The sequence below is a fragment of the Zalophus californianus genome, chromosome 15 (genome assembly GCF_009762305.2).
Source record: "Zalophus californianus isolate mZalCal1 chromosome 15, mZalCal1.pri.v2, whole genome shotgun sequence".
NCBI classification, from domain to species: Eukaryota; Metazoa; Chordata; class Mammalia; order Carnivora; family Otariidae; genus Zalophus; species Zalophus californianus.
The window spans coordinates 39,478,748-39,506,304 of NC_045609.1; the positions used below are offsets into that span (position 1 = coordinate 39,478,748).

At 53.3% G+C, this 27,557-nt stretch overlaps 1 protein-coding gene across 1 annotated transcript in view; it reads right to left on the reverse strand.

Moving 5' to 3' along the window:
* Positions 1 to 10,400: 10,400 nt before the first annotated feature.
* Positions 10,401 to 27,557, reverse strand: part of ZCCHC24 (zinc finger CCHC-type containing 24) — a 60,931-nt gene continuing 43,774 nt past the window's right edge. Inside the window, exons 3-4 of the mRNA XM_027595170.2 lie at positions 21,711 to 21,875; positions 10,401 to 14,574 (exon numbers count right to left, since the gene is read on the reverse strand). Coding sequence (XP_027450971.1) covers positions 14,461 to 14,574; positions 21,711 to 21,875 — 279 coding nt within the window. The 3' untranslated portion in view covers positions 10,401 to 14,460. The remainder of the gene's footprint in view (positions 14,575 to 21,710; positions 21,876 to 27,557) is intronic.

Sequence of the window (27,557 nt, forward strand, 5' to 3'; positions counted from 1 at the left end):
TCCCAACAAACAAAAGCCCAGGGCCAGATGGCTTCCCAGGGGAATTCTATCAGACATTTAAAGAAGAATTAATACCTATTCTCCTGAAACTGTTCCAAAAAATAGAAATGGAAGGAAAACTTCCGAACTCATTTTATGAGGCCACCATTACCTTGATCCCAAAACCAGACAAAGACCCCATCAAAAAGGAGAATTACAGACCAATATCCTTGATGAACATGGATGCAAAAATTCTCACCAAAATACTAGCCAATAGGATCCGACGGTACATTAAAAGGATTATTCACCACGACCAAGTGGGATTTATCCCTGGGCTGCAAGGTTGGTTCAACATCCACAAATCAATCAACGTGATACGATAACATTAACAAAAGAAAGAACAAGAGTCATATGATCCTCTCAATAGATGCAGAAAAAGCATTTGACAAAGTATAGCATCCTTTCTTGATCAAAACTCTTCAGAGTATAGGGATAGAGGGTACATACCTCAATATCATAAAAGCCATCTATGAAAAACCCACAGCGATTATCATTCTCAATGGGGAAAAGCTGAGAGCTTTTCCCCTAAGGTCAGGAACGCGGCAGGGATGTCCATTATCACCACTGCTATTCAACATAGTATTAGAAGTCCTAGCCACAGCAATCAGACAACAAAAAGAAATCAAAGGCATCCAAATCGGCAAAGAAGAAGTCAAACTCTCACTCTTTGCAGATGATATGATACTGTATGTGGAAAACCCAAAAGACTCCACCCCAAAACTGCTAGAACTCATACAGGAATTCAGTAAAGTAGCAGGCTATAAAATCAATGCACAGAAATCAGTGGCATTCCTATACACCACCAACAAGACAGAAGAGAGACAAATCAAGGAGTCGATCCCATTTACAATTGCACCCCAAACCATAAGATACCTGGGAATAAATTTAACCAAAGAGGCAAAGGATCTGTACTCAGAAAACTATAAAATACTCATGAAAGAAATTGAAGAAGACACAAAGAAATGGAAAAACGTTCCATGCTCGTGGATTGGAAGAACAAACATTGTGAAGATATCAATGCTACCTAGAGCCATCGACACATTCAATGCAATCCCCATCAAAATACCATCCACTTTTTTCAAAGAAATGGAACAAATAATCCTAAAATTTGTACGGAACCAGAAGAGACCCCGAATAGCCAGAGGAATATTGAAAAAGAAAAGCAAAGCTGGCGGCATCACAATTCCAGACTTCCAGCTCTATTACAAAGCTGTCATCATCAAGACAGTATGGTACTGGCACAAAAACAGACACATAGATCAATGGAACAGAATCAAGAGCCCAGAAATGGACCCTCAACTCTATGGTCAACTCATCTTTGACAAAGCAGGAAAGAATGTCCAATGGAATAAAGACAGTCTCTTCAACAAATGGTGTTGGGAAAATTGGACAGCCACATGCAGAAGAAAGAAACTGGACCATTTCCTTACACCACACACAAAAATAGACTCCATATGGTTGAAAGACCTAAACGTGAGACAGGAGTCCATCAAAATCCTAAAGGAGAACACAGGCAGCAACCTCTTCGACCTCAGCCGCAGCCACTTCTTCCTAGAAACGTCGCCAAAGGCAAGGGAAGCAAGGGCAAAAATGAACTATTGGGATTTCATCAAGATCAAAAGCTTTTGCACAGCAAAAGAAACAGTCCACAAAACCAAAAGACAACCGACAGAATGGGAGAAAATATTTGCAAATGACCTATCAGATAAAGGGCTAGTATCCAAAATCTATAAAGAACTTATCAAACTCAACACCCAAAGAACAAATAATCCAATCAAGAAATGGGCAGAAGACATGAACAGACATATTTCCAAAGAAGACATCCAAATGGCCAACAGACACATGAAAAAGTACTCAACATCGCTCGGCATCAGGGAAATCCAAATCAAAACCTCCATGAGATACCACCTCACACCAGTCAGAATGGCTAGAATTAACAAGTCAAGAAACGACAGATGTTGGTGGGGATGCGGAGAAAGGGGAACCCTCCTACACTGTTGGTGGGAATGCAAGCTGGTGCAGCCCCTCTGGAAAACAGTATGGAGGTTCCTCAAACAGTTGAAAATAGAGCTACCATACGATCCAGCAATTGCACTACTGGGTATTTACCCCAAAGATACAAATGTAGGGATCCGAAGGGGTACGTGCACCCCAATGTTTATAGCAGCAATGTCCACAATAGCCAAACTCTGGAAAGAGCCAAGATGTCCATCGACAGATGAATGGATAAAGAAGATGTTGTATATATATACAATGGAATATTATGCAGCCATAAAAAGGAATGAGATCTTGCCATTTGCAACGACATGGATGGAACTGGAGGGTGTTATGCTGAGTGAAATAAGTCAATCAGAGAAAGACATGTATCATATGACCTCACTGATATGAGGAATTCTTAACCTCAAGAAACAAACTGAGGGTTGCTGGAGTGGTGGGGGGTGGGAGGGATGAGTGGCGGGTGACAGACATTGGGGAGGGTATGTGCTATGGTGAGCACTGTGAATTGTGCAAGACTGTTGAATCACAGATCGGTACTTCTGAAACAAATAATGCAATATATGTTAAGAAAAAAAAAGAAGAAGAAGATAGCAGGAGGGGAGGAATGAAGGGGAGTAAGTCAGAGGGGGAGACGAACCATGAGAGACGATGGACTCCGAAAAACAAACTGAGGTTTCCAGAGGGGAGGGGGTTAGGGGGATGGGTTAGCCTGGTGATGGGTATTAAAGAGGGCACGTTCTGCGTGGAGCACTGGGTGTTATGCACAGACAATGAATCGTGGAACACTACATCAAAAACTAATGATGTAATATATGGTGATTAACATAACAATAAAAAATTTTAAAAAAATTAATAAAAGGAACTGAACACACACACACACACACACAAAATCCTAGAAGAGAGCACAGACAGTAACTTTTTGACATCGGCCATAGCAACTTCTTTCTAGATAGGTCTCCTGTGGCAAGGGAAACAAAAGCAAAAATAAACTGTCAGGACTACATCAAAATATAAAGCTTTTGCACAGCAAAGGAAACAGTCAACAAAACCAAAAGACAACTGACAGAATGGGAGAAGATATTTGCGAATGACATATCAGATAAAGGGTTAGTATTCAAAATATACAAAGAACTTATTAAACTCAACACCCCAAAACTGAATAATCCAATTAAAAAATGGGCAGAAGACATGAATAGACATTTTTCCAAAGAAGACATACACATGGGCAACAAACACATGATAAGATGCTCCACACCACTCATCATCAGGGAAATGCAAATCAAAGCCACAATGGGATGTCACTTCACACCTGCCAGATGGTTTAAAATCAACAACACAAGAAACAACAGGTGTTGGCGAGGATGTGGAGAAGGGGGAACCCTCCTACACTGTTGGTGGGAATGCAAGCTGGTGCAGCCACTCTGGAAAACAGTATGGAGGTTTCTCAAAAAGTTAGAATTAGAACTACCCTATGACCCAGAAATTGTACTACTAGGTATTTACCCAAAGAATACAAAAATACTAATCCACAGAGATACATGCACCCCGATGTTTATAGCAGCATTATCTACAATAGCCAAACTATGGGAACAGTCCAAGTGCCCAACAACTGAAGAATGAATAAAGAAGATGTGATATATATATATAAAATAGAATATCACTCAGCCATAAGAAAGAATGAGATCATGCTATTTGCAAGGACATGGATGGAGTTAGAGTGTATTATGCTAAGCAAAATGTCAGCCCGAGAAAGACAAATACCGTATGATTTGACTCATATGGGAATTTAAGAAACAAAACAAATGAACAAAGTGAAAGAAAAAAAAAGAAAGAGGAACCAAGAAACAGACTCTTAACTATAGCAAACAAACTGGTGGTTACTCGTGCGGCGGCGGGGGGGTGGGGAGATGGGTGAAATAGGTGATGGGGATTGTCGAGATGAGCACCGGGTATTATATGGAAGTGTCGAATCACTACAGTGTACACCCTGTATGTTAACTAACTGGAATTTAAGTAAAAACTTATTTTTATTTATTTATTTATTTATTAAAGATTTTATTTGAGAGAGAGAGAGAGAGCAAGAGACGGCATGAGTGGGGAAGAGAGGGAGAAGCAGACTCCCCACTGAGCAGGGATCCCGACCCTGGAATCATGACCTGAGCCAAAGGCAGATGATTAACCGACTGAGGCACCCAGGTGCCCCCAAATAAAAACTTTTTAAAAAAGGTAAAATGATTGACTTTTAAAAACAATAATGCTTCAAATCCTTCTATAAGGAAATGACAAATACATTACTCAACAAAGAAGTACAATGAGCTCTTAGACAAATGAGGTAGACCTGTGTGTTAACAGGGCAAGATGACGATGTAGACAAAGCTGGTTACAGAACAGCGTGTCACGTATAATCCTGTTAACGTGTGTGTATGTGTGTGTGTGTGTGTGTGTGTGTGTACATTACACACACACAGATTTGTAGAAGCAAGAAGACTATGGAATGATCTGGCCAAACCCCTGACAGTAGTGCTCTCTGGGGGAATTTGGGCCCCTCGGTATTTTCACAACCTGGTTCCTATTTCCCTGTGTTGTACCCACTTCATATCGTGCATGCATTATTTTTATAATCAAACTCAGGTATTAGCACTTGACGATATTGTTCGAAGGTGATGAGGCAGGTAGCCCTGTGCAGGTGAGGTCAGGACTTGCCTGGAATTGCGGAGGAAAAAAAATTCCCCCCAGGAAGTTACTGTTCTCAGACTCTGCCACCAGAGGGCAGCAGAGGACCGTCCGATTGTTGCAAGAGGCCTGAGGGGTGGCGGGGTTCGGAGGGGCTTCTGAACTGGCAAGGATGTCAGGGAAGAGAGAGCCTGACCACAAGGTTTGAAGCAGACTCCACTGTTGGTGCGGGGCTGGGGGTCAGCTTCCAAGGGAGAGGAGGATGAGATACATTCTAGGCAGAGGTTTCTTGCCTCAGCCCAAGGAGGAAACTGAGGCAGAAGCCCAGTTAGCACTGAACCAACGGGGTGTGGGTGCCTGGGGAGGGGAGGAGGAGAATGGTCTACTGCCCAAGGAGCCAGCAAATCCAAGTCCCTTCCCAGAAGCAAGGCCTGGGCTCCACATCTACCTCCTGGTCAGGAGGAAGGTTTCAGAACACAGAGCTCAAGGGTTAAGAGGCAGAGGCGGAGGGGGTCCTGGGGAGCTCACTTCCAAGCAGCACAGGCTCAGGGGACTGTCACCACCTCTGTGAGGGCTGCAGTAGCTAACAGTTCCTAAGCACGTTCTAGCTGCCAAGCACTTTGCCTCCTTTTAGTTGTAACAGGGACCCTCAGGGACATAGACGGGCATTATCCCATCTTACGAGCGAGGAAACCAGGGCTCAGAGTGGGAGGTGACTTGCTCAGGATGACAGCTGATAAACTGTGGTTCAGTGTCCAGTCCATCTGACCCAGAATCCCTGCCAGGATGAGGGTGGGCAGGCCGAGACGGAGGTCGAGGCAGGTACCATGGTCCCAGACTTGGACCCCAAATCGCCCCACTGGGCTGCAGGAGCTGTGTGTGGAGGGGCCGTGGGGGCCGAGCCTGACCTAGAGGAGTGACCAGAGGTGGGGGCGGTGGCACAATGAGAAGGGCGTAGAGGGGACTGCCGCTTGGCTCCCAGCTTGGAGTGCGTGGGGACAGGAGAAAGTACTCTTCACTTCCTGGACCAAGATGCAGGATGTGGGAAGGTAGCTGGCCTGCATGCACGGCTCTGGGGAGAAAGAAGAGCAAGGATCCAGGGAGAGGAGGCACAGATGCTGGGCCTGGCTGACCCTGGGGACAACGGAGGCAGAAGCAGTGCTCGCCCTCATCCCCCCGAACTTTTCAAGGGGGTGGTGGGCAGGTTGGGGGCCGTGAGGGGGCTGGGCCTGGGCTCTGGCTCCCACACGGCCTGCAGTAACACCACGGGGCCTGCACTGCATGGTTATTGGCTCTGAGCGACTGCAGGAAGGCTGGCAGGCCAGGCTGGGCCGGTGTGAGGGGGCTGAGGGCAGGCCAGGCCAGTCCGGATGTCTGACTGGCTGTCTGGGAGGGCACACAGCTGCAGGAGGCAAGCATTGGGCCCTCGGGGCTGGACATAGCCCTGGGGACGTATGTTCCTGGGAGGGGGTCCAGGGAGGGGCTCTACTCCTGTAGCCAGATGAACCTGGACAAGTCACTCCACCTCCCCGAACCTCAGCTTGCCCATCTGTCAAATGGTACCCATCCTCATGCCCAGCTCCCATCACAGGGTGTTTGCAAGCATGGAAGTCACACGCTCAGTGGCTGGGACGGCAGGGGGCCCACTGGATGCTGGCCAGAACTTATTCAGTCATTTATTCCACATTCAACCTGCCAGGTGCCGGGCCACACTGGTGCTGGAGACGCAGAGAGAGCCCTGGCTGCAGGGCGAGAGGACCGTGGAGGGCGCTGGGTGTGGGTGAGGCCGTGTCTGGGGTGCCCCTCCCACGCCCCACCCGCACCAACACTTTGCCTCGGTGCACTCCCTCGGCCTGGCTCCCCTTGCAGCCTGTCTCCTGCCCAGGAGTGGAGAGTGCAGGACATCAGACCCCAGGCGCCCGTGCCTCACGGGAGCCAACCTCACCATGCTGCCCATCCTGTATTCTGGAGGATTTAGAAACAGAGTGCAGGCCTCGGCTCACCTGGTCCCATACATCCTCCAGAATCTAATAGATGAGGACGTGGTGTTCACGCCCCCGATGCTGTTGTCACGCCTCATGATACATGGACTCTCTCAACCGTTTGAGAAATGAGGACGGACTTTCGCTCCCTGCGTCGGCCAAGGGTTGGGGCTTGGCTTTTCCCACCTACCTGAGGGTTCCGTGGTCCCCAGCTCGTGGGGAGGGACTCGTGGGGAGGTGGATGGGCAGATTCACATGGGGTCCATGACTCTTCTGGCTGGAGTTTCCTCCTCCCTAAAAGTGACCCTTGGGTCGGAAGGGTCAGGGAGAGGGGCCGCCCTGGGGACCCCCCAGCTTGTGGACACTGCAGGAGCACCGTTCTGGCTGGAGAGGGTGTCCCAGGGCTCCCCACTCCCACAGAACTCCCTGAGGGCCACAGCCAGGCGTGTCTGTGGGTGAGTGTGAGTGCATGTGTGTGAATGTGTGTGAACACGTGTGTGGCGGGGTGAGGTGGGCGCAGGACCCCTAACAGCTCTGGATAAAGCGGGTGTGTTTAGAGGGGCCTTTGTGCCTGAGGACAGACTGTTCCTGGCTCTGCACAGAGTCCCAGGGAACATCCAGATGCCTGACTCTGGAGGTGGCAGCCCTCCCCCAGCAGGCCGCCCCCCCTTGTCCCAGGTCCTCCTGCCCCTTCTCCCTCTCCCAGAGGCCATGGGGGAGCCTCGCCAAGGCAGCCCTGGCCGGGGAGCTGCTTGGGGTGGTGTTTGGATGCCGGACCTTGGGTTTCCCAGGCCAAGGGAAGAGGGGTCAGGGTGTCTGAGAGCAGGCGGGGGCCTGACTCCCAGCTCACTGGGGGGCCCAGCCGCAGCTCAGGGCACCAGACCTGGCCACAAGGGAGTCCACAGGGAGTCTCCCATCAGGATCAGAAACCGCACTGAGTGTGGAGGTCAGAGGGCGCAGCAGAGCACCCCACTTGTCAGTTTGGGGCGTCATAGGCCCCCCGGCCCTCTGTTTCTCTACCTGCCATATTGGCATATTGTTCCCTGCCCTGGCTCCTGCCGGGGCCGTTCGGGGCACCCGTGGGGCCACAGAGAAGACACGGGCCTGCGGCTGGATGGCGGCGTGGCCCAGTCTCCCGGTGCGAGGAGCCACAGCGCCACAGCGCAGGCCCCGGGGGGACGAGAAGTAGCCGTCACAGAGCGTGTCCTCCGCGGCCTGCAAGTGTGGCGCGATTGCCCCCGGCATGCAGATAAGGACGCGGAGGCCCCGCGTCACACACTCTGAGAAGAGAGGGGTGCTAGGAGCCTTGTCTAGGTCCCACGAGGGGTCCTGGGGCCCCCAGTGGGTGCTGATGCTGAGATGGGAAAGGCGCGGGGGTTGAGCGCTCTGGCCTTGGTCTCCCTCCCCGTGTCTAGAGCAGGCACCGAGGGGATCCGTGCACCAAGGCCTGGGCTCAGCCCCAGTGCTGCCTCCGCAGCCCTGCATGGGGCCTGAGAACTCGGGGTTCAAACCCTGCCACAGCCACCTGCCTGCTGGGCAAGCCTTCCTCTGGGGGCCTCAATGTGGGCCCGTCAGAAATGTGAGGGGTGCGAGCTGGTGTCGGGCTCCAAGGGAGGCAGGGGCAGGCCTAGTGTGGGGCTGTCCTCTCTGGTGCCCTGACACCCCTTTCCGAGGTGGACTCTGCTCTCTCCGGGGCCTTGCAGCCAGCTGCCTCTGCACACGGACATTCAGTCTGACCGGAAACCCTTCCTGTCCAGGAGAATTACTGGTTTGCAAAGCTCTGGGAGATGGCGAAATGCAAGCTGTGTTTGCCTTGGGTTTGTTTTCTTTCCACGGAAAACAAAACCAAACACACACATGGGTGCAAGCACACTGACACACCAGGACAGATAACCGAATGTTAAACTCACGGCCTCTGCCCCTGCACACAGTGGGTGCCCAGTGAGTGCCTGCGGGGCCAGTCAGTGGACCTGGGGGCCCTGGGGTGGGGGGAGGCTTGGCTGCCCCTCTGACTTCCTGTGTGATCTCTGGCAAGGTGTTGCTGCCTGAGTCACGGACAACAGGAGCAACGGAGCCACGTCCCTGGGGAATCCCCGGGTGCCAAGCCAGGCACTGGGCCTGGTGCTTACAAGGCCATCTGACCTGTCTGATCTGCACACTATCCCTGGGGAAGCCACGGCTCAGAGAGAGGCGGAGGCACGGCTCAGCCTCACACGGCCAGGGGCGACAGGGCTGTGCGGCACAGGGACACTCTCACGGAGCAGGGCTCCGGTGTCCAGATCTGCACAGATCCCTCCTGGGCTGCCAGCGGGGTGCCTGCCGCCAAACAGGCACTCCGAGGAGGTGATCCCTGCCTCCTCCTACCGTGCTGGGGTTGGTCCCCTTCTCCACTCACCTGCTTGGCTCTGGTTCTGAGTTCAGGTTGACTCCAGCCCTATCGACCACGTCTCTCACCCTGAAGGCAGGCGGGGGTGAATGTGCCGGCAAGCAGGGAAGGGCTTGATGGCTTCTGGGAGTCACTGGACACTCCAAATAATACAGGGGGCGCACTCCCTGCTTCTGAAGTCGGAGATCTCTGCTCCTGCCTGTTCCCCGCCCCTTCCCCACTGTGGTCCCTGATCCCAAGGACCCACATTTTTTTCTCTGCTCTGTCTCAGAGGCTGCAGTCTGGAGGCAAGGGCTGGCCCACAGACACATGGTTTGACCTATATACTATTTACAACTTTAGTAGACTAGTTGCCAAAATGTAAAGTTGGAAAATTTCACATAACCACCTGGATTTCCAGGACCCCCCGCCCCCCCCACCATCTAAGCAGTATATTCTTAGATAGCAGTAATTGGCCGGAGCTGAGGATGGGGTGCCCCTCCAGTGCGGTCAGAACCTCTGCCCACAGGCTTCCCCGACCCTGACATCACCACTGGCCCCACAGGATCATGAGGGATTGTTTCAAAGCCTAACATTTCTCGACATTGTACATTGGAATTCTCTGGGGGCTTTAAAGACCTGAGGACACAGGCCAAGTTCTCGAGCATCTCTGGGGTGGGACCACAGCTCCCATCGTGATTCCGGTGAACAGCAAGGTTGAGAGTGACCAGAGCACTGGCCCCGGGCCGAGGGGCCCCATGTGTGGGTGGCTTCTTGAGATCCATGACTTCCTGTCTGTGGCTCTCAGCTAGAGTCCCACCTTGTGACAGGCTGGCCTCATCCTGGCTCATTCAGAAGAGAGAGATCCTCTGTTCCCTCTCCTGGGGACTTCCCAGGAGGCCTGGACACTTCCGATTGCTCATTGTGTGATGCCCAGGGTCTGAGGCCCAAATTCTGGACTTGGCAGGAGGGCCAAGTGTGGCCACGGCAGTGAGGCCCAGGGCTGCTGCCTCCAAGGAAGATTCACTCCTATATATGGTCACCCGGGAGTCCCACTGCTGAGCTAACGTGTGACCTAATGTGCTGACAATCTCGCCCAGTCTGGGGCCCGAGTTGGGGAGGGCCCTGACTCTGGAGAGAGTGTCCACTTGGGGGCAGAGGGGCTGGGAGCAGGCAAATCGATGGCGTGGAGGCAGGGCAAAGACAAGATGACCCAGACCCGGGACAGGAAAAAGGCAGCTCAAAATCCTTCCCACTCGGCTTGGCCTCATGAATCTGTGAAGACGTCCAGCTCCCCACTGATGCTCTGTGTGAACAAGGAAACCCATGAGGCTTTCTTGCTTTTAAAAGTTCTTTTAATACAACATGAGAAGGCTATATTGCTATAGGCAGGCTGTATACAGATTTTCCCGGAATAAGGCACACAACGGAATGCCATCCCGAGGGCGGCCCTTCGGAGAGGTCAGGAGCCTTCTCCATGCACCCTCCGAGCTGGGCCCACGGGTTCTGTTTGTCTTTTCAGCTGGACACACACGTATTAACAGATACAGACACGGACAGGGTCACCACACAGGAACGGAGGAGATCCGACGGTGAGGTTGGCGACAGACGGCGATGGGCCCTTCTGCCACCAGCCCTTGGGGGACGGCTCAGCCACCTCCCTGAAAGCTGGAACGCCTCCCAAACTTCAGGATTAGTTGTTGCACTGGGCTACAATGTAGTGATGTTGGATTAAATATTCACTTAGAGTAGATTCAACTCTATTAGATGTTGAAGGGCAGGTGTAAGGGCTCTGGTTGGCACATCCTAGTTCAAAGAGCATGGGGCCCAGAGGAGTGGCTCAGATGACAAAGCTCCAAAGAGGGGCATGGAGAAGTCTGCCTCCCATTTCCTCTTCCCTCCTGCGCCCGGCTGACCCGAGCCCTCCACCAGGCCAAGGAGGCCATCTTTGGAGCTGGCCAACCATGGAGGGGCTGGTTAGGCATCCTACGATGGCTGTGTAATACTGCGAGGCCCCTTCTTCCCCTGGCCCACTCCCTGCCCCCCGACAAAGTTAATAACCATAATAACAAGATAATAATAAGAAGGTGCAAGAGAATGGAATACAATGCTGTGTTCGTTACCCTCAGCTGAAGAGGATCAAAGGGGTCACTATTCCCTTTTTGGCTAAGTATCTAATAATAGCTTCCCTTAAAAAAAAAAAGCAATACTTTCCAAAATACACATACGTATAAATACAGGACACGAACATATTAATAAGTCTAAGCACTTGAATAATATGCTTGGCTACTTAATACTGATATTTTCATCCAAGGAAAACAACACAGAATAACAACAATATGGCTTAAAGAATTGCAAAGATTTTTTTTTCCTCCTCAGAATTATGTACCAACTTCATATAATATTCTATGTAGACAATATTTCCTTCTTAATGTAGTTCAGTTGCATACTTTTTACAGATCAAAGCATAGTAAAACATCAAACCAAAAACAAAACGAAACAAAAAAAAAAAAAACCAACAACAGGAAAAAAGAGAAAAGTTCTCACCATAAATATTTTCTTGCAGCTCAACCAGAGGGTTTGCAAAAATACTTCCAGAAATCTTCATTTGATATTCTAGTGCCCTCCTGAAAGCTCCAAAGTTTTGAAAATGCCTTTGTTTTTTTTTAATCTCAAAAATCGAGCAATTATATTTTTCTTTTCTTTTTCTTTTTTTAAAAAAAGGCCCTCAAATATATACAAACAAAGATCACTGTGAAGATTTTTTTCGGGAGAAGGTAACAAATTCAGTGTCATGAGAAAAATTGGTAACCAGAAGAAATTTTAACATCTATGATTTTTTTTTCAAAATACACACATAGTATTTTTCTTAAAAAAAAAAGAATTCTGTGTCAAGTATAACTCAAAATAAATACAAATTCACAAGTAGAACTATCGAATACTTCATATGGGTTAAATACTGTTATCTCTCAACTAGATCACTAGATCTACTGACTGCAGGCGATTGTCCCTTTTGAACATACAAACCTCACACTTTCTTGTTTCCTGGGCACTCGGGCCCTCTGAGCACTTAATCCTCACGGTACCCGGCCTGGACAGCATCGGCTCCTGCTGCCCACGGAGAGCTCCCACGTTCAGCCAGAGCCATGCAGGGGTGGGGAGTGCGGAGGGGCTGCCTCGGGCAGGAGGGCCCAGCCCCCACGTTGGCCAGCTCTGCACAGATGGGGGGGCCGGCAGCTACCAGCTGGATAGGCCTACTGACAAGGTCACTTTGGGGTGATATCCCATTTCCTACTGGCCCAGGGAAGGCTCTGAACTCTAGTAGTCTGGAGCCTGCGTTCTTTTTAGGGTGTGGGCTGCCCCCACCACTGCAGCACGGTTGGCAGTCTCCAGGCCTCCTGGGGCCAAGGTCCCCCTCTGGGGCCAGGTCCCTGGAAAGGTTGGGTCCCGGTACTCACAGCAGAGACCAGCGCACCGTCCACTGCTGCGGACACTACCTTCCGTGGTGCATTAGGATGACAGGAACAGCTTCTCCCTGGGGACAGAGAGCCTTGGGCCGGGATGACTCCAGCTCATCCTGCCACCACGGAGGGATTCCTCAGTGGCACTCCCAGTGGGAAGCGAGGGTGTTCACAGTTGGTTGCTGGGCACTCTGCCCCTGTGGGCAGCAGGGAGGTGGCCACGGGGCTCAGGCTGGAGCAAATATCCTCTTGTTAAGTGCTCAGAGGGCACAGCCCCCTGACATGTCCCCTGCAGCAACCCCCTCCCCCAGGCTGCAAACGCACTCATCCATCTCTTCAACTTGCTCCCTGGACCCCTGGTTATCACTTCACTATAACTCCTCAGTTGTACACAGCATTTTCATTTGAAAACAAAAGGCGACCGGGCCCCGGTTGGGTGACCTTGAGCCATGGTAAACACTGAATTTCAGGTCCATTTCATGGTCTGATTTTTTTTTTTTTTTTTTCCCCACAGAGGCATAATGTTGGGGCAAAATCAAGTGACCCAGTCCTGCCGGCCGGCTCTCTCCCTCTCCTTGGGAGAAAGGAGGGGTGATGGGACAGTAAAAATAAGGCTTCTCATGGGGGAGAGAGGAGAGAGGCAAGCGTGACCCCTCCCGCCAGCCAGGACAGCAGTCTCCCTGACCAGTGTGACTTGCCCAGAGGCCTCCCTGCTCCCTTGGGAGGTAGGAAATCATTGTCCCCATTTTATAAACGAGAGGTTCTGCAGCTTACGTCGGGGTTGCCCTGTGTGAGGGGGGATCCTTTTCCCTCATTTTTGCAGGGGTGGGGTGGGGACATCAGGCAGGACAGGGGTTACAGGCGGTGATGGGGGAGGGACCGGCATCCCTCAACTCTATCCTAAGTGACTGACAGGTGGCCATGTGCAAGGTGGCACTTGGTGGGCCTCTCCAGATAAAGCTCCATGTGAACCCCACAACACCAGAACTGAAATGGGCCTGTGTGCCCCGGAGCCACTCTCTCACTTAACCAGTGGGCACCCTGAGGGCCAGAGATGAGAAGTCCTTCCCAAGGCCTCGTAGTGTGTGAGCAGCAGGGCTGGCGCGAGAACCTAGGTCTCCAGACCACCAGGCCTGTGTCTGTCCTGCCAGAGGGCCTTCCCCGCCAGGCCCTAAGGCCTCAATCAGGGGGTAGACCCCAGCACGGGTGGGGGTGAAGGAGAAGGGTAGGGAAGGGGCTTGACAAAATCCAATCCCAAGTGGGAGAAGTGTGTGGTGGGGGGCAGGGGAAGGTGTTATCTGATGTGCCCCAGGTCACACCGTGGAACCCTGTCCAACATTCAGCTCCTCCCTAGGTTGTGCAATGTTAATGTCGTCATAGGCAGTGGGGTTTGGGGCTCATGGTGGGCAGGGGGCAGAGATGCCCACTCCCCAGCAGCTGCTAGAACAGGTATCAGCTCGCCAGGATTGCTGACTCAAACAGGACAGAAACATAGGGCTCTCTGAGAGTGGCTTTGCACACAGGGCAAACTGGAAGGTTCTGGGTAGAGAAGGAGGCCTGGCTAGTCTTGGGGAGACAGTCCCCTGCAGGCTTTGGGATTCACAGTACATTTAGTGCACTTGTGGCCAATACAAGGCTGCTCACCCCAAAGGGAGTCTCAGAGGAAGACCGCCGGCAAGGGGACACCAAGGGCTTTATGGGGTCCTGGGTGCTGACCTCTGCTCACCCCGTTCCCTGCACACAGACCCCAGGCCCACCTGGGGGGCAGACCCGGCGTTCTGTGGGGGCGGCCGCATCCGTAACACTGTCAGCACACACGAGACGAGAGCGTAAGACACCCATGCCCGGCGCGTAAGGCCGTGAGGCTGCCCCCACGCGCACAAGGACACGCGGCAAGGCGGGTGGACAGGGAGGGGCGTCTCCTGCAGCGGCGGGGGCCGGCTCACTGCACCCGGCGACAGTAGTAGCCCAGGACCTTGCACTTCTCGCAGAGGTGCTGGGGGTGCTCCTTGCTCTGGTCGGACACATCCAGGCCGTCGGGCTTCTCCAGGGGTCTCTGCAGAGAGGAAGGGGGGAGTGGAGAGAAAGACAGAAACACAGAGAGAAGCAGGGAGAGTGAGACAGATGCAGAGAGAGGCACAGAGACAGTACAAGACAGACAGACAGACAGGGGTGGGGGTGCCCAGAGAGAAAGCCTGGAGTCACCGAGGTTGTTTCCCTAGGGGTCAGGGCCCTTCCTGCCTCTTGCCTGTGGCCGGTGCACGGCCCAGGGCTGGGGCTCCTGGACCCACATGGTCTGGATGCCACCTTGCCCTCCCCCAGGACTATCGGAGCGGTCACCCCCGAAGTTCACAAAAGCCCGGGACCCAGGCAAGACGGTGGCGCACGGACATTACCCAGAAGAGGGAAGTAAGGCCCAGAGCAAGGAGGACCCAAGCCCACATCTCCTGACCTCCAGCACACCTGGGGCTTCTTCCCAGGCTACCTGTCACTGCTGTGCTTCAGGCTTGGGGTAAATGAGCCCTCGGCTCTGTGAGGTTAGCAGCCAGTGCCCCTCGCCTCAGGGCCTGGCACAGTACTCGCCCTGTCCGTTGAGTGGTCAAAGGAGCAGAACTCCACTGTGTCCTCACAGGGAAATGGAGGCCCAGAGAAGGGAGGTGGCTTGCCAGACCTGTGATGCTACTCATGGACTATGTGAGCTCAGGGGGCCTCAGTTTCCACATCTGGAAAGTGGGTCATCATTGCACATCGGTTGTGGGCCTCAGTTTCCACATCTGGAAAGCGGGTCATCATTGTACATCGTGGGAAGAATTGGATGTCGAGATGTTTGTAAACTAAGCAGCATGAGGCATGCAGGAAAGAGCACTTCTGCAACATAAGGAGCTTCCTGCTCCCTCTTTCCCTCCCATCCTGGCTCGCAAAAGCCAGCAGAGACTTGTTTCCCTGGAAAATTTATGGAGGCTATTAGGCACACCTCCTGAGGCACAGAGTTTCTTGGCTGGCAGTCGAAGCCCCCAGCCCAGAACGCCCACCTGCAGAAGGGTCCCCTGCCTGGATCGGGGGGACTCAAAGGAAGCTGGTCGGTTACAGCTGGGACGCACATGCTGAGGAGAGGGGTCAGGAAGCAAAGGCTGCTGTGGGGTCACGGAACCTTGGTGTCAGTGGCCGTGACCAGGGATGGTCCTGGAGGGAAGCTGCGGGCAGATTGCAAACCTCCCAAAAGCAGTAGCTGGGCTTTTCTGGCCCCTCAAGCAATACCCGGCCCGAAGCGGACACTGAGAGCAGTCTGCGAAATGGAAGAGCCACAGGGCTCCGGGAGGTGAGCACAGAAATGGTGGAAGGGCAGGGCTCTGATCCAAGGGTCATAAAACCCATCTCTGTGCTTCCAAGCCTGCAGCCACGCAGAGAAGGCATGCAAAAAGGACGGGAGCCTTGGCTTTGTCCAAGGGGCTTTAAGATGACTGGCTTTCCTGGCCAGGGGAGAGGAAGAAGAGTTTAGCTGGAACTACGTACAAGCTGTGTGACCTCGGACAAGCCACCTGGTCCCTCTGATCCTCCATCTCCCCATCTGTAAGACGGGGCGTTGGCAACACTTTTCTTGTGGGGTCCTTGTTACAACTCAATGGAAAGAAAGAGCAGAGCAGATAAAAGCTCTTCATATACCTTGTTATGATTACTAATGGGGGGGTGCACCCCCAAGGAAAGGGGCACTGAGGTGGTGATTTCAAGCTGGAAGGCCCAGGAAGACCCCTTGACCTGCTCTCCCAGACATCTCAGAAAGACCAACAACAACCCATGGGCACGGCCTGCAAGCCGGGGCTGGGGAGTTCCCTGGTGGCCGAGCAGCCTGGCTGTGAGAAGGGCTTCCTGACCTGGAGCTGAAATCTGGCTCCCCATCCCTCCATCCTCATTATCACCGCCACACAGGGGCCACACACTCCCATAGGTCTGAGAGAGGCGGCCCTCAAGTCTCCCCTCCCCCAGATCAAACTTGGTCTGGTTTCCAGCTCTCCGTGCTGGCCAGGGCGCCTCCCTGAACCTGTCTTCCAGGTGGGGCCAGAAAGACCAGAGTTGGCAGGCCCCACACCACTCCTGCCCCCCATGGTTTACACCCCACAAAGCACTGCCACGCAAACCCTACCACCTAACCTGACAACCTCGCTGCGAGGGGCATATTACTATCCTCATTTTTTACAGACGAGGAAACCGAGGCCTCAGACAGTAAGGGTCTTGCACAAGGGCCTGCAGCTTCACCTATCTACGCAGGGCCGGTGGGTAAGAGCTTTCTCCTCTAGAACCTCAACGCACCCTTCCGTAACCTGGGTGGGAGCTTAATAACATATACTGTGTGCGTGATGGAGAGAGCAGGCACTGAGACGACTGTCTTAAAGCACTTACTAGCCTTCAAGAGCTCTGTAAGACTTCATAATGGCTGTGTGACCTCTAGAAGTTACTTAAACTCTCTGTGCCTCAATTTTCTCTTCTATAAAATGGGGTTACTAAGAGTATCTACTTGATAAGGTGTTTGTGAAGAGTAAATAAGATCATCCATGCAAAGTGTTGGCCAATATTAATACCATGTATTATTGCTACTATCGTTAGTATTATGGAGGGCTGGGGGCAGGCTAGGGGCAGGGGAGCTAGCTGAGTCCCCGGGGAAATGCCCCTGCAATATCTTCACCATCCGTCGTCCTCCTTGGCCGTGACCCCATCCATGCCCTTGCCCTCCATGGGTCTGGGCTCTGAGTGGAGAAGCTAGGGGAGGCTGTCAGGACGACTCCCCTCCACCGAAGGAAAACATCCAGCTGCTGGGATAGATCACCCCAGGACCGTCCCCACCCCCAGCAGGGAGGCAGAGCCCTTCAGTGTTTTCTTCTCCTGGGGGGCAGGGGGGCTGCAGCTGGAGCCTGACGGGAAACAGATGTGGCAAGGGAGGGAGGAGAGGGAAAGTAGAGGGTTCTCAGGGGATGGATGCTGCACAGGTCAGAGCTTGGCGGGGTTGCCGGGGGGAAGCAGGAGAAATAAAGCAGCCCCTCTCCACCACGGGGGGGGGGGGGGGGCTAGGGGGTGGGACTCCAAGTCCTCCTCTCAGCTCTTCAAAGGCCCGATTGCTGGGGAGCAGGGTGGGGGCACCCCCTCCCCACCCAGCCTGTAATCTCCCTGAGGGAGAAAGGCCAGGGGAGAAGCATGCGGAGTCCAGGAGAGGAGACTAGGGGGGCTAGGCAGTGAGAAACCGGGCCCTAGTCCCCCTTAACATCGCCAGGCCGAGGAGCCTTGCTCAAGCCCTATCATTTCTCTGGGCCTTAGTGTCCTGGCTGCACACAGTAGGGCTCAACAAACAGGGCTGTCTGACTGGGAGAGGGGAAGAGCAGAGCCGCATATTCTCAGACGATCCTTCTGGATTGGGTACCCACACAGAGACTGAGCTTCAGTGTCAGGGTGCACTGCCTCTCTGCCTGGGTTGCAGAGGGTGTGAGCATTATAAGGACTGAGCCTTGCAGACCCCCAGCACACATCCAAGCCCCAGCACATCTGAGCCCCCACAGGAAATGGGGCCTTACCAACTCCCCTCCCCAGCCCGCCACCATGACCTGGCCCCCCTGCTCCTCTCCCCCTCTGGCCCCAAACTTGATCCTTCTTCATGAATCCCAGCTTCTCCACTGACCTTGGGTAAGTCACTTACGCCCCTTGCCTCAGTTTCCCCCTCTGTACAATGGGAAATCAATAGAGCTGACCGCAGGGGGTAGCTAGTATTAAGTACTGGTACGATTTTTCCATTCTTGCCCTCTCCCTTCACGGGCATGCACCTGTGGCCTTGCCTCCTGGGGTTTCCCTAGGGGCCAGTTGCTAACCGGCTCCTGTCTCTCCTGTTGGAAGGCCTGGCAGCCCTCGGACTTGGTCCTCCCTCAGCACCTACTCAGATCTGGGTCCTGAGGAGCCCTTGACGAAGTGCGCCCAGTGAGAGAAGCCATGAATTCCACTGAACGGCACTGGCCATGCCCAAGGGCCCTTGGGAGAGCAGAGTGCAACCCAAAGGGAAGTGTGCTCTTAGTCTGACACAGTGGGCAAGGGGTTTTTGGACTGGGGTCTCAGACCGTCTCAGGAATTGGCAGGAAATCAGGAACCAGGACACCGTGTCTCCTTTAAACTGCCCACCCCTGGCCCCATAGCCTGGACATGCTCCTAAAACACTGGGCCTACCCACTGGGTCATCAGGCCTGTCCTGGCACTGCTGGGCCTCCGTCTCCCCCTCGACACCATAAGGATGTGGGCCGGGGCCCACCACTCAGGAGACCCCCGCCCGCTGGATCGCCATGGCCAGCTTTGAGTCTATTTGTCCGTGTACCGCAATGTGGCTGATAGGAACCACAGAGACCCTCGGGGGCGGGGGGGGGGGGGAGAGGAGGGAGGGAGGGTCTGCAAACAGAGGCAGTGGAAGCCAGCATGAGGGGCATAAAATCACAAAATGTTTCCACCACGAGAATCTGCTCAGAAGGCTCCCCCATGCTCCTAATAGAATAAAGACCAAATTCCAGGCCACGGCCTCTGAGCCAGCCCCATGCAGCTGGGACCCCACCTCCAACCTCTGCTTCATCTCTCAGCCCCCCAGTGCTCTGTACCTGACCCTGGCCTCCCCACTTTGCACATGCTGTTCCCTCCCCCTCGGCCACTCCCTTGCAGCCCCCTCCACCCTCCACCAGAGCTCAGCCAACATTAGTGCCTCGGGGGAGCCTTCCCCAAGAGCCCCAAAGCCCACCTCCCTTTCCATCCTGCCTCCACCGCCCCCGCCCTCACTGCTCCCACCATCCTTCTCGGTGACTCAGCCTCCACAAGGAGGACTGGCCCCAGCCCTGGCTCCTCAGTGCCCCCATGATGTCATCAACATGATCTCTCCCACCGCCCCCTTGGCCGCACACTGGACTTGGTCTTCAGAACCCTGCTCCCTGTGCCACCCCACCCAGTGCAGCACCCCCCCCACCCGCCGCCCGCCCATCAGGAACGCACCATCACACTTTTGCAAATACGCCAACTCTTCAGCCTTCTTCCCTCGGAAGGTGAACCTCTGCCCTGTGCCGCTGTCCACGGACTCTGGGCCGCACCTGCCCCGTGACCCCCGCTGGGGCAAGTCACAGAGCCAGGCTGGCAGTGCTGGTGACAGTTACAACCTCCATCTCTCCAGGAGGCCCACTTCCTCCTTCGTCCTTCCCCAAGGCCACCCACCCCTCCTCCCCCTCATGGCTAGTTGAAAACCTCCTGCCCCATTTCTGAGAAGACAGAAGCCTTGGAGGGGAAGCTCCTCTTCTCTGCACCAGCAAACACACCAACCTCCCTAACCACCTGCCACGTCCTGCCCCCCTGAGCCTATGGTAAGGCATCGCCCTCCCCTGCCTGTATCATCAACCTTTCGCTTCCTTCTGGCTCCTTCTAATTTGCCTGTAACGCACTCCAGGACTTCCCAACTCCATCATATCCGCCTCAATGCCACCTGTCTTACCGCAGAGACTGCCCCATCGCCCCACTGCTCTCTACAGTCAAAGCCCCTCAAGGGAGAGGACAGTGAAGGCATTCCCTCTGCAGCCCAGCCCCACAAAACCCTCCCTCCCTGGTCATGGCCTCGCGGCCACTGCCCCAGCCAACAGGTCCCATGAACCCACATCGCCACTCCACCCTCACTCCTGACCTGCAGGGCATCAGCTTCGTGGCTCCCAGAGCCGAGCTGCAATTCAACAAGATCTCCATGTCAAAGTGGTGCCCCACGAAGTTTGAGGACCACCTCCTTAGTGCCAAATCCCAAGGGCAATTTTCCACGGCCATGAAAGCTGACATCTCTGCACCAACCATGCCTGTCCCCTCAGATGGCCCAGCCCCGACCCCAGGACTCTATGCTCCTCCGTGCTCCTCCTTGATGGACTTCTCCTCCATCTGGTCCCCCAGTGCTGGGCTTCTGCAACACATGGTCTGGGGAATTCTGTCTCCACTTTGTCTCCATTCTGCAGGAAATCTCATCCACTCCCTAAATACCTTAAGGTCAATGATGCCCAAGTATGTAGGAGCCACCATGACTTCTCATATGAGCTTCAGCATAACAAATCCAACTTCTTGACATCTCAACTTAGATTGCCAGGCACATCTCAAATGTAACATGTGTATCAGAGAACTCTTGTTTTTATCTGGGACACTGGGTCTCACCCTGCCCTGCCTCCAGCCCAGGCTGCCCACCCCAGTAAGCCCACCTCCATCCACTCAGGTGTGACTGTGCTCATGGATTCCTGCCCGTCCCTCACCTTCCACATCCAACCCGGTGACACTTTGTGTCCAGCCCAGGTCCAGGGCCACCTCTTTTCCCACCATGCATGAGACTTTAGCCATGACTTTCCCACTGGTCTCCTTACTTTTGAGCACCCAGCTGCACCAAGACTAATCTCTGCATACACCAGAAGAGCCATCTCAAAATAAAGCTGAAAGCTCTTTGCTTGTGGGTTTTGAGTGGCCCCCAAGGCTGGGAAGCACCCCATTCAGCTTCCCACCCCATTCCTCTTGTTTGGTTCTCCTGATCCTTCACTGAGGTTTAGGCCTTGAGCACCCAAGTCCTTAAGGTCACAGGGCATTTCCACCAACTGTTCAGTCTTAAGATTGCTGTCCCCCACGTGTGACAGGTCTGGCTTCCTCCCATCCTTCAGGTCCCAGAGTAAACAGACCTCCTCTTTGCAGCCTGCAGTGAGTGGATCCTCCGTGGGACGAGCTGCCTTACCACGTCTGCCCCCCACCCTCCCGCATGCCCATGTGCACCTTGGCCACTAGCCCCATGCACGGTGCCTAGAACACTGGAGCTGCCCTGTGTACATGAGGCAACTGGGCGAACAAATGAACAAGACGTGTGTTCTCTGCAGTGCCCTGCTGCCCTACATCCCCGCTCATCCTGCAGTACCACCTCCAGGTCATTAGTTTCCGAACAAGCCTAGGTCTGCGGTCTCAGGGTCTTGCTGAACCTCCTTCCCTTCCCGGGAAAACGGTGCTCTCTCACTCCCATTGCAGAGGAGACCAGCAAAGGGCCAACTTGGAGAGATCTGGTCTCATCCGTGTCACATGCAGGAGTAAACTGAGGCCCAATAAGGAATAAAATCGGCCCCGAGACCCTTCAGAGAGCCCCTCCAGCCACTGCCTCCCAGCCCCCAGCCCCGCCCGGCTCACCTGCTTGTGCGGATACACGTTGATGTGGCACTTAATGCACTCCTGCCCCATGTTGGCCCACGAGTTCCCGCTCATCCATTTTCTCTTGCACTTGGGACACTTGTACTCGCCGAAACAGCGCTTTTTGCCCTGGTACGGGGTCAGACCCTCACCTTTGGGACGTGCCTAGAGGACAGGAAGCAAACAAAGGGCACTGGGGTCCACCAGGCCAAAATGATGCCCCTACAGGGTCCCCACAGTCTTCCCCGTGCAGGTGGGGGGGGAAGGCGCCTTTTGTCCCCGGCCAGAGAACACCAGGGCCACCCCCAGAGCACGCATGGGAATCCCAAGGCCGGGAGACCCTATACACATCTTTTCTAGATTTCAGGAAGCAAAGTACATGAGAGTGGCCAGGAACGCCTTCTCTGACTCACGGCATAAAAGGCATCTAGGGGTCCCATGCACCAGCACACAGTTGCTCTCCGGCCCCCACCCCCCGGTGGTGTGGTTTGCATGGTCGTTGGCGAGGCAACACGGGCACAAGTATGCAATCTGGGGTGCAGTGAAGTGGTGTCTCCCCTCCCCCGGGGCCTGGCCACCAGCTCCCTTCCTGGAGGCCATTTTCATTTCCTTACCGCAGCCCGGAGGTGGGCTCTCCATTTATAAAACACACGCAGCATACGCGGATGCACACATATCCCTGACCCTCACGACATTTGGTTCTACGCCTTCCCTGTTTTACTTCATAATCTCTCTCGGGCATATTAGTATTACAAGATGCATAATGATATGTCTTTTCCCTGAATCACAGGACACACAGACCTACTGACTTGCATTTAACAGCTGTACCAGCACAGAGTCTCTGCCAGGTCCCGTGTCTGCCAGGTGCCATTATGGAGCCTCTGGGTTGGTGCACTCTTGCACTATTATTACAGATGCTACAGTGAATAACTGTGTGGGCGTGTGTATCACATTCTGCGCATGGGAGAGGACATTTGTGGGATAATTCTCAAAAACAAAACTGCGGGGTATGTGCACTTTTAATTTTGAAAAGTAATGATGAGTTGGCTCCTGCCTCACCACACTGCAGGGGCACCAACGTAATGACCCGTCTCCTTGCCAGAAGTTTCCACCATCGCCAATCTAAGAGGTAGAAAATCTCAGAGCGGCTTTGACATGTATGTCTTTTATTATGAACAACGGAGGATTCCCCATGCGTTTAAGAACCATCACGTTTCCTTTGTTAAGTGTTGGTGTGTGTCCTTTGTGATTTTTTTTTTTTTTTTTGCTGCGGTTTGTTATTTTTCTTGTTGATTTGTAATTGCGCTTTATTTATTAAAGAGACTGGTTCTCTCCTGCATGGTGTTTTTGTTTTAAACAGCTTAGTAGATAGGACTCATATACCCCACATTTCACCTATATAATGTATACAATTCAACGGGCCTCAGTGTATTCACAGAGTTTAACAACCATCACTATAAGCTAATTTTAGAACCTTCTGTCATACTCCCCCGAAAGAAACCATGTATCCATTAACAGTCACTCAACAGACTACCTCCACCTTCTCACCCTCCCCAGCCCCAGGCAGCCACCAGTCTATAGATTTGCCTGTTGTAGCTAGTCCATTAAGAGAAATCAGACAATAATTGTCCTCTTGGGCCTGCCTTCTTTTTCTCTGAGTAATGCTTTTAACCTTCATCCAGGTAGTAGCACGTATCAGTACTTTATTCCCTTTTGTTGTCAAATAATACCCCATTGTATGGACACGCCATGTTTTATTTACTCATTCATCAGATGATAGGCATTTGGGTTGTTTCTAATTCTTGGCCACTATGAATAATACTGCTATGAACATTCGTGTACAAGTTACAGGGTGTTTTATAAAGTTGGATTTGTTACCCCAGCATTTGAAAATGGAAGATGTCACACAGAACTACGACCACATCGGTCCGGAAATCTCCGTGGTGACCATCAGCTGGGGCCGAGGAAGGTCCTCTCCACTCCAACCAGCAGCTCCCCACACTGACGTCTTGTCCTTATTGCTTGCAGGCTCTGGGTCTGAGACCGACTTAAACACGGGTTCTACGCTGGGACTCTTCAAAGTATGGGTCCTAGACTTCATCAGCAGCATTCCCTTGGGAGCTTGTTAGAAATGCAGACTCTCAGGCTCCACCTTAGATCTACTGAATCGGAATCTGCATCTTACCAAGAGCCCCAGGGAATGCATGTGCCATTATGCTTAAGAAGCTCTGGGCTACGAGGTGATCCGTTTCTACAGTAGTGTTTCTCTGGGTAACTGCCCATTAATGAAGGAGTGCATAAAGGTTAAGCGCACAGACTCTGGATCCAAATCCTAGCTTTGTGATCTTGGGCAAGTTACTTCACAAGGATAATGACAGGAACTACCATATAAAGCTGTTCTGAGGATTAACCGAGATAATACATGGGAAACACTTAGGACAGTGCCTGATACATAAAACAGCAGTGTTAGCTATTATTATGATTTACTAATACAGAACAATAGCAGCATACAAAGCGATAATTGCTTCCTTCAGGAATCATGTCTCTTATTTCCAGGAGCCAGTACCACCACTTGGTGACAACCTACTAGAATTTCAGGCAAAACACTGAAAAGGGACATACGTGCTGAGTATATAAATCTAAATCTAGAAAGTGACAAGAATATTGCCCTGACTTTTTGGGCCTGCTGCCGAATGTCTTTTGGATCTTTATTGACCTTCCTTGGCAGCCATGATATCCTGGGAAGGAGGTTCAGTCTCAGCTCTAAGGCAGGGCTGGCTCTCAGCCCTTGCAGGTCTGTGAGAGCGGCTCGTCATGCCAAGGGGAGCACTCAGCGTGCAGTCAGCGTCCAGGCTCCAGCCAAATTGCAGTGGAGGGGTCAACTTATGCTTCTGAAGGCACTTTGAGCTCTGTTGGTCTCAAGTTAGCAGGTATGCAGTGAGCCCTCTAATCCCTCCCAGGGCCACCTTTCCTACATGGTGCCTGGAACACACGGCATCTAAGCCACCCTAGCTTCTGTGGCCTCCCTTCCTGAGTAATCCTGAAAGAAGTACTGCGTGAACTCTTCCCCTAGTGTCTCCATTCACCAAAGCACCTCCATTCAAAAGGGAATGACAGGTAGGCCTGGGGTGCCTCACCAGTGGTAGGATTTGAGACTCCTTGATTGAAAGAGGAAATTTGGGGGCCATCGCCAGCCAGGCCCACTCTGGGATCTGGCTCCACAGGCTGCTTGACTCTGAAACTGACAGGTTCTACAACTGGGGCAAAGGGGGGGGCAGGCATCAGAGGAAGGGGGCACTCAGCCAAGTGAAGGGTGAGGATGCAGAGGGGGCCGACAATTCGGTTCCCAAAGAGTCTCTGCTTCAGAAATGAGCAGGAAGGAAACCCACACAAGAAAGATGATACAGAGTGTGCACCAAAGGCCAAAGCAGGCAGATGAGAGGCAGGAGCGAGATGGGGGGGTGGGGGTCGGGAAGACCCACAACACCAAGTAATTAGAAAACCAGCCTTCTGGAGCCATCCATCATGAGTGTGAACTGCTGGGCAGGGCCCAGGGACGGGGGCTCCGGCCTCCTGCAGGACCAGAGGTCCTCAGCACACCATTCCCACCCTGGGAAGGCCCCCTCTGACACCCCACTATATGAGATGTGGCCCACACCACGGATGTCATGGCCAGATGCTGGTGATGGCATTCCACCTCTACCTGGGATGATCTGGGGGACCCTCCATCAGTGTCTCCACCTCTCTGTGCCTTGGTTTCCTCCTCTGGAACCCCAGGAGGATGGTAAGGGCTCACCCCCCAGCGCTGCTGGAAGGATGGGATGCATTCATGCCTCTGAAGATGTTAGCTGGGTGGCTGGGCATTGCAGGGGCTCACTGACTATCAGCAACTTCAGGATGATTTTCTGCTGGAGCTGGTAGCGGCTGCATTCTGGGTGAGGCAGATGCTGGGGCTGAGACCAGGGGGTGGAAATCACAGGAGGAAAGCTCCGAAGATGGGAGGGGGCCTGGGTAGAGGCTGAGCTCACTATCCCCGGTGGTGGGGGAGGTGGCAGCCAAAAAAGAGACTGCATTAGGTGTCTTCACCTTCTAGAATTTTCAAAGAGGAACCAAGAAAGATAGAGGAAGGCCTAAGAAGCTCTGCAGGTGCTGCTGGTAGAGAACGGCGGAAAGAGCAAAGAGGGCAGACGCTTCTGAGGCACTACCATGGCCTGTCTGGCTCCCATTCAACTCTTCCCATAACCCTGTGGGGCGAGGAATATCATAAACCTATTTAACAGATGGTGAAACGGAGGTTGCACGGGGAAGGGGCAGGACATGCCAAAGAGCTTCCAGCGTGTGAGGAGCAGGACTAGGACCGACAAGGCTGCACTTGGCTTCCCTTTGCTGTCTGTCACTCCATAAGTGTGTCCCCAACCATGAAGCTGAGGCCTGTGTTCCGGAGGAGAAACCCCCCAGTCCCTCTGCTCAGCCCAGCCTGGTGGTATTGCCCTCCTGCGGGCAGAGGAGAGAGGTGACCTGCAGGGCAGGGGTGAAGAGGCAGTGGATGCAGGGAGGGGAGGACAGGCCAGCGGGCAGCCCTCTCCGCTCAGCAGTGAGGAGCCACTTCCTGGAAGGACTTAGTCCAACACTGTTTATGATTACAGAGGAAGGCAGGGCCAAAGGGAGGAGGAATTTTTGATGGAACAAAGGCTTCTCTACCCGCCCCCCCTTTCCCCCGGCCTCCTCCCAGAAAGGCCAGCCTCTTCTCATAAACTTCAACATGAAACAGACGCTGACTGCCCACGGCTCTGCAGGGGCCGCCACTGGGCCTGGCTGTGGGAAGGATGCCAGGTCTGACTTGCTCTCTTGACCTGGGCCCCTGCCACGTACCCCTCTGGGGAATCACATCAGCCAGCAACCCGGGCAAAACTCACTGGCGCTGGGACACCACCCCCCCGTAGCACAGACAGGGCCTCTGGGGGTCAGAGACGCAAGGCAACTTGCTCAAGGACACACAGCAGACCAGGGACTGAGCTGGGAGGTGGGGCTGCATCCTCCGACCTCCATACCATGGCTAGAATCCCTGCACAGGGCAGCCTGGGAAGTGGCAGTGGTGGCTGCTGTGGTGGTGGGAAGGGGGAGCTGGGCCAAGGAGCAGCAAGAGCAAAGTGGGGTGGGTTGTGGGAGGAGCCATTCAGGCAAGTTTGGGAAGAGAGGAGGGTGATGCTGACACTATCTGGGCACTTCCTCAGAATGGCTCCGTGCTTTTTTCCCAACAGCTCACGAGATTTCTTATGGTTGATGGTAAGATGGTGAGCTCTCTGTCACTGGGGGTATGCAAGCAGGGGACAGGGTAAACAACTATCAGGGAGGCTGCCGAGGGGGCCTCTGTCTTGGTCAGGCAGTTGGACCAGGTTATTCTGAGGGCTCTTCCATCTCTGTAGTACTCCAACTCTTGTTGCTAGGGAAGGCCGACCAGCAGGTGTGGAGAGGGGCCCTCTCAGACACTGCGGGGGGTGGGGCTGAACAGGTGTATTTCCTATAAGATTCTTAGAGCACAACTAGGCAACAAGCCTTCAAACTTTTAGAAATGTCCATTCCCCCAGCAAATCTATTTCTGGGCAACCGTCCTAAGGAAATGATCAGAGCATAGACCAAGAGGGTGTTCAAGAATGTTCATCATGGCATGGTTTATGACGTGAAAAACTAGAACGGGCTAAACACTCAACCCCAATGCTCTGGTTCCTTCAGTGATGTTACACCCATTGGATGAATGACAGCGAAGCCGTTAAAATACTCATGAGGAATTTTTTTAAGTGTTTGGGAAAATGTTTATAAAGAAAGCAGGACAAGTGATAGGCTTTA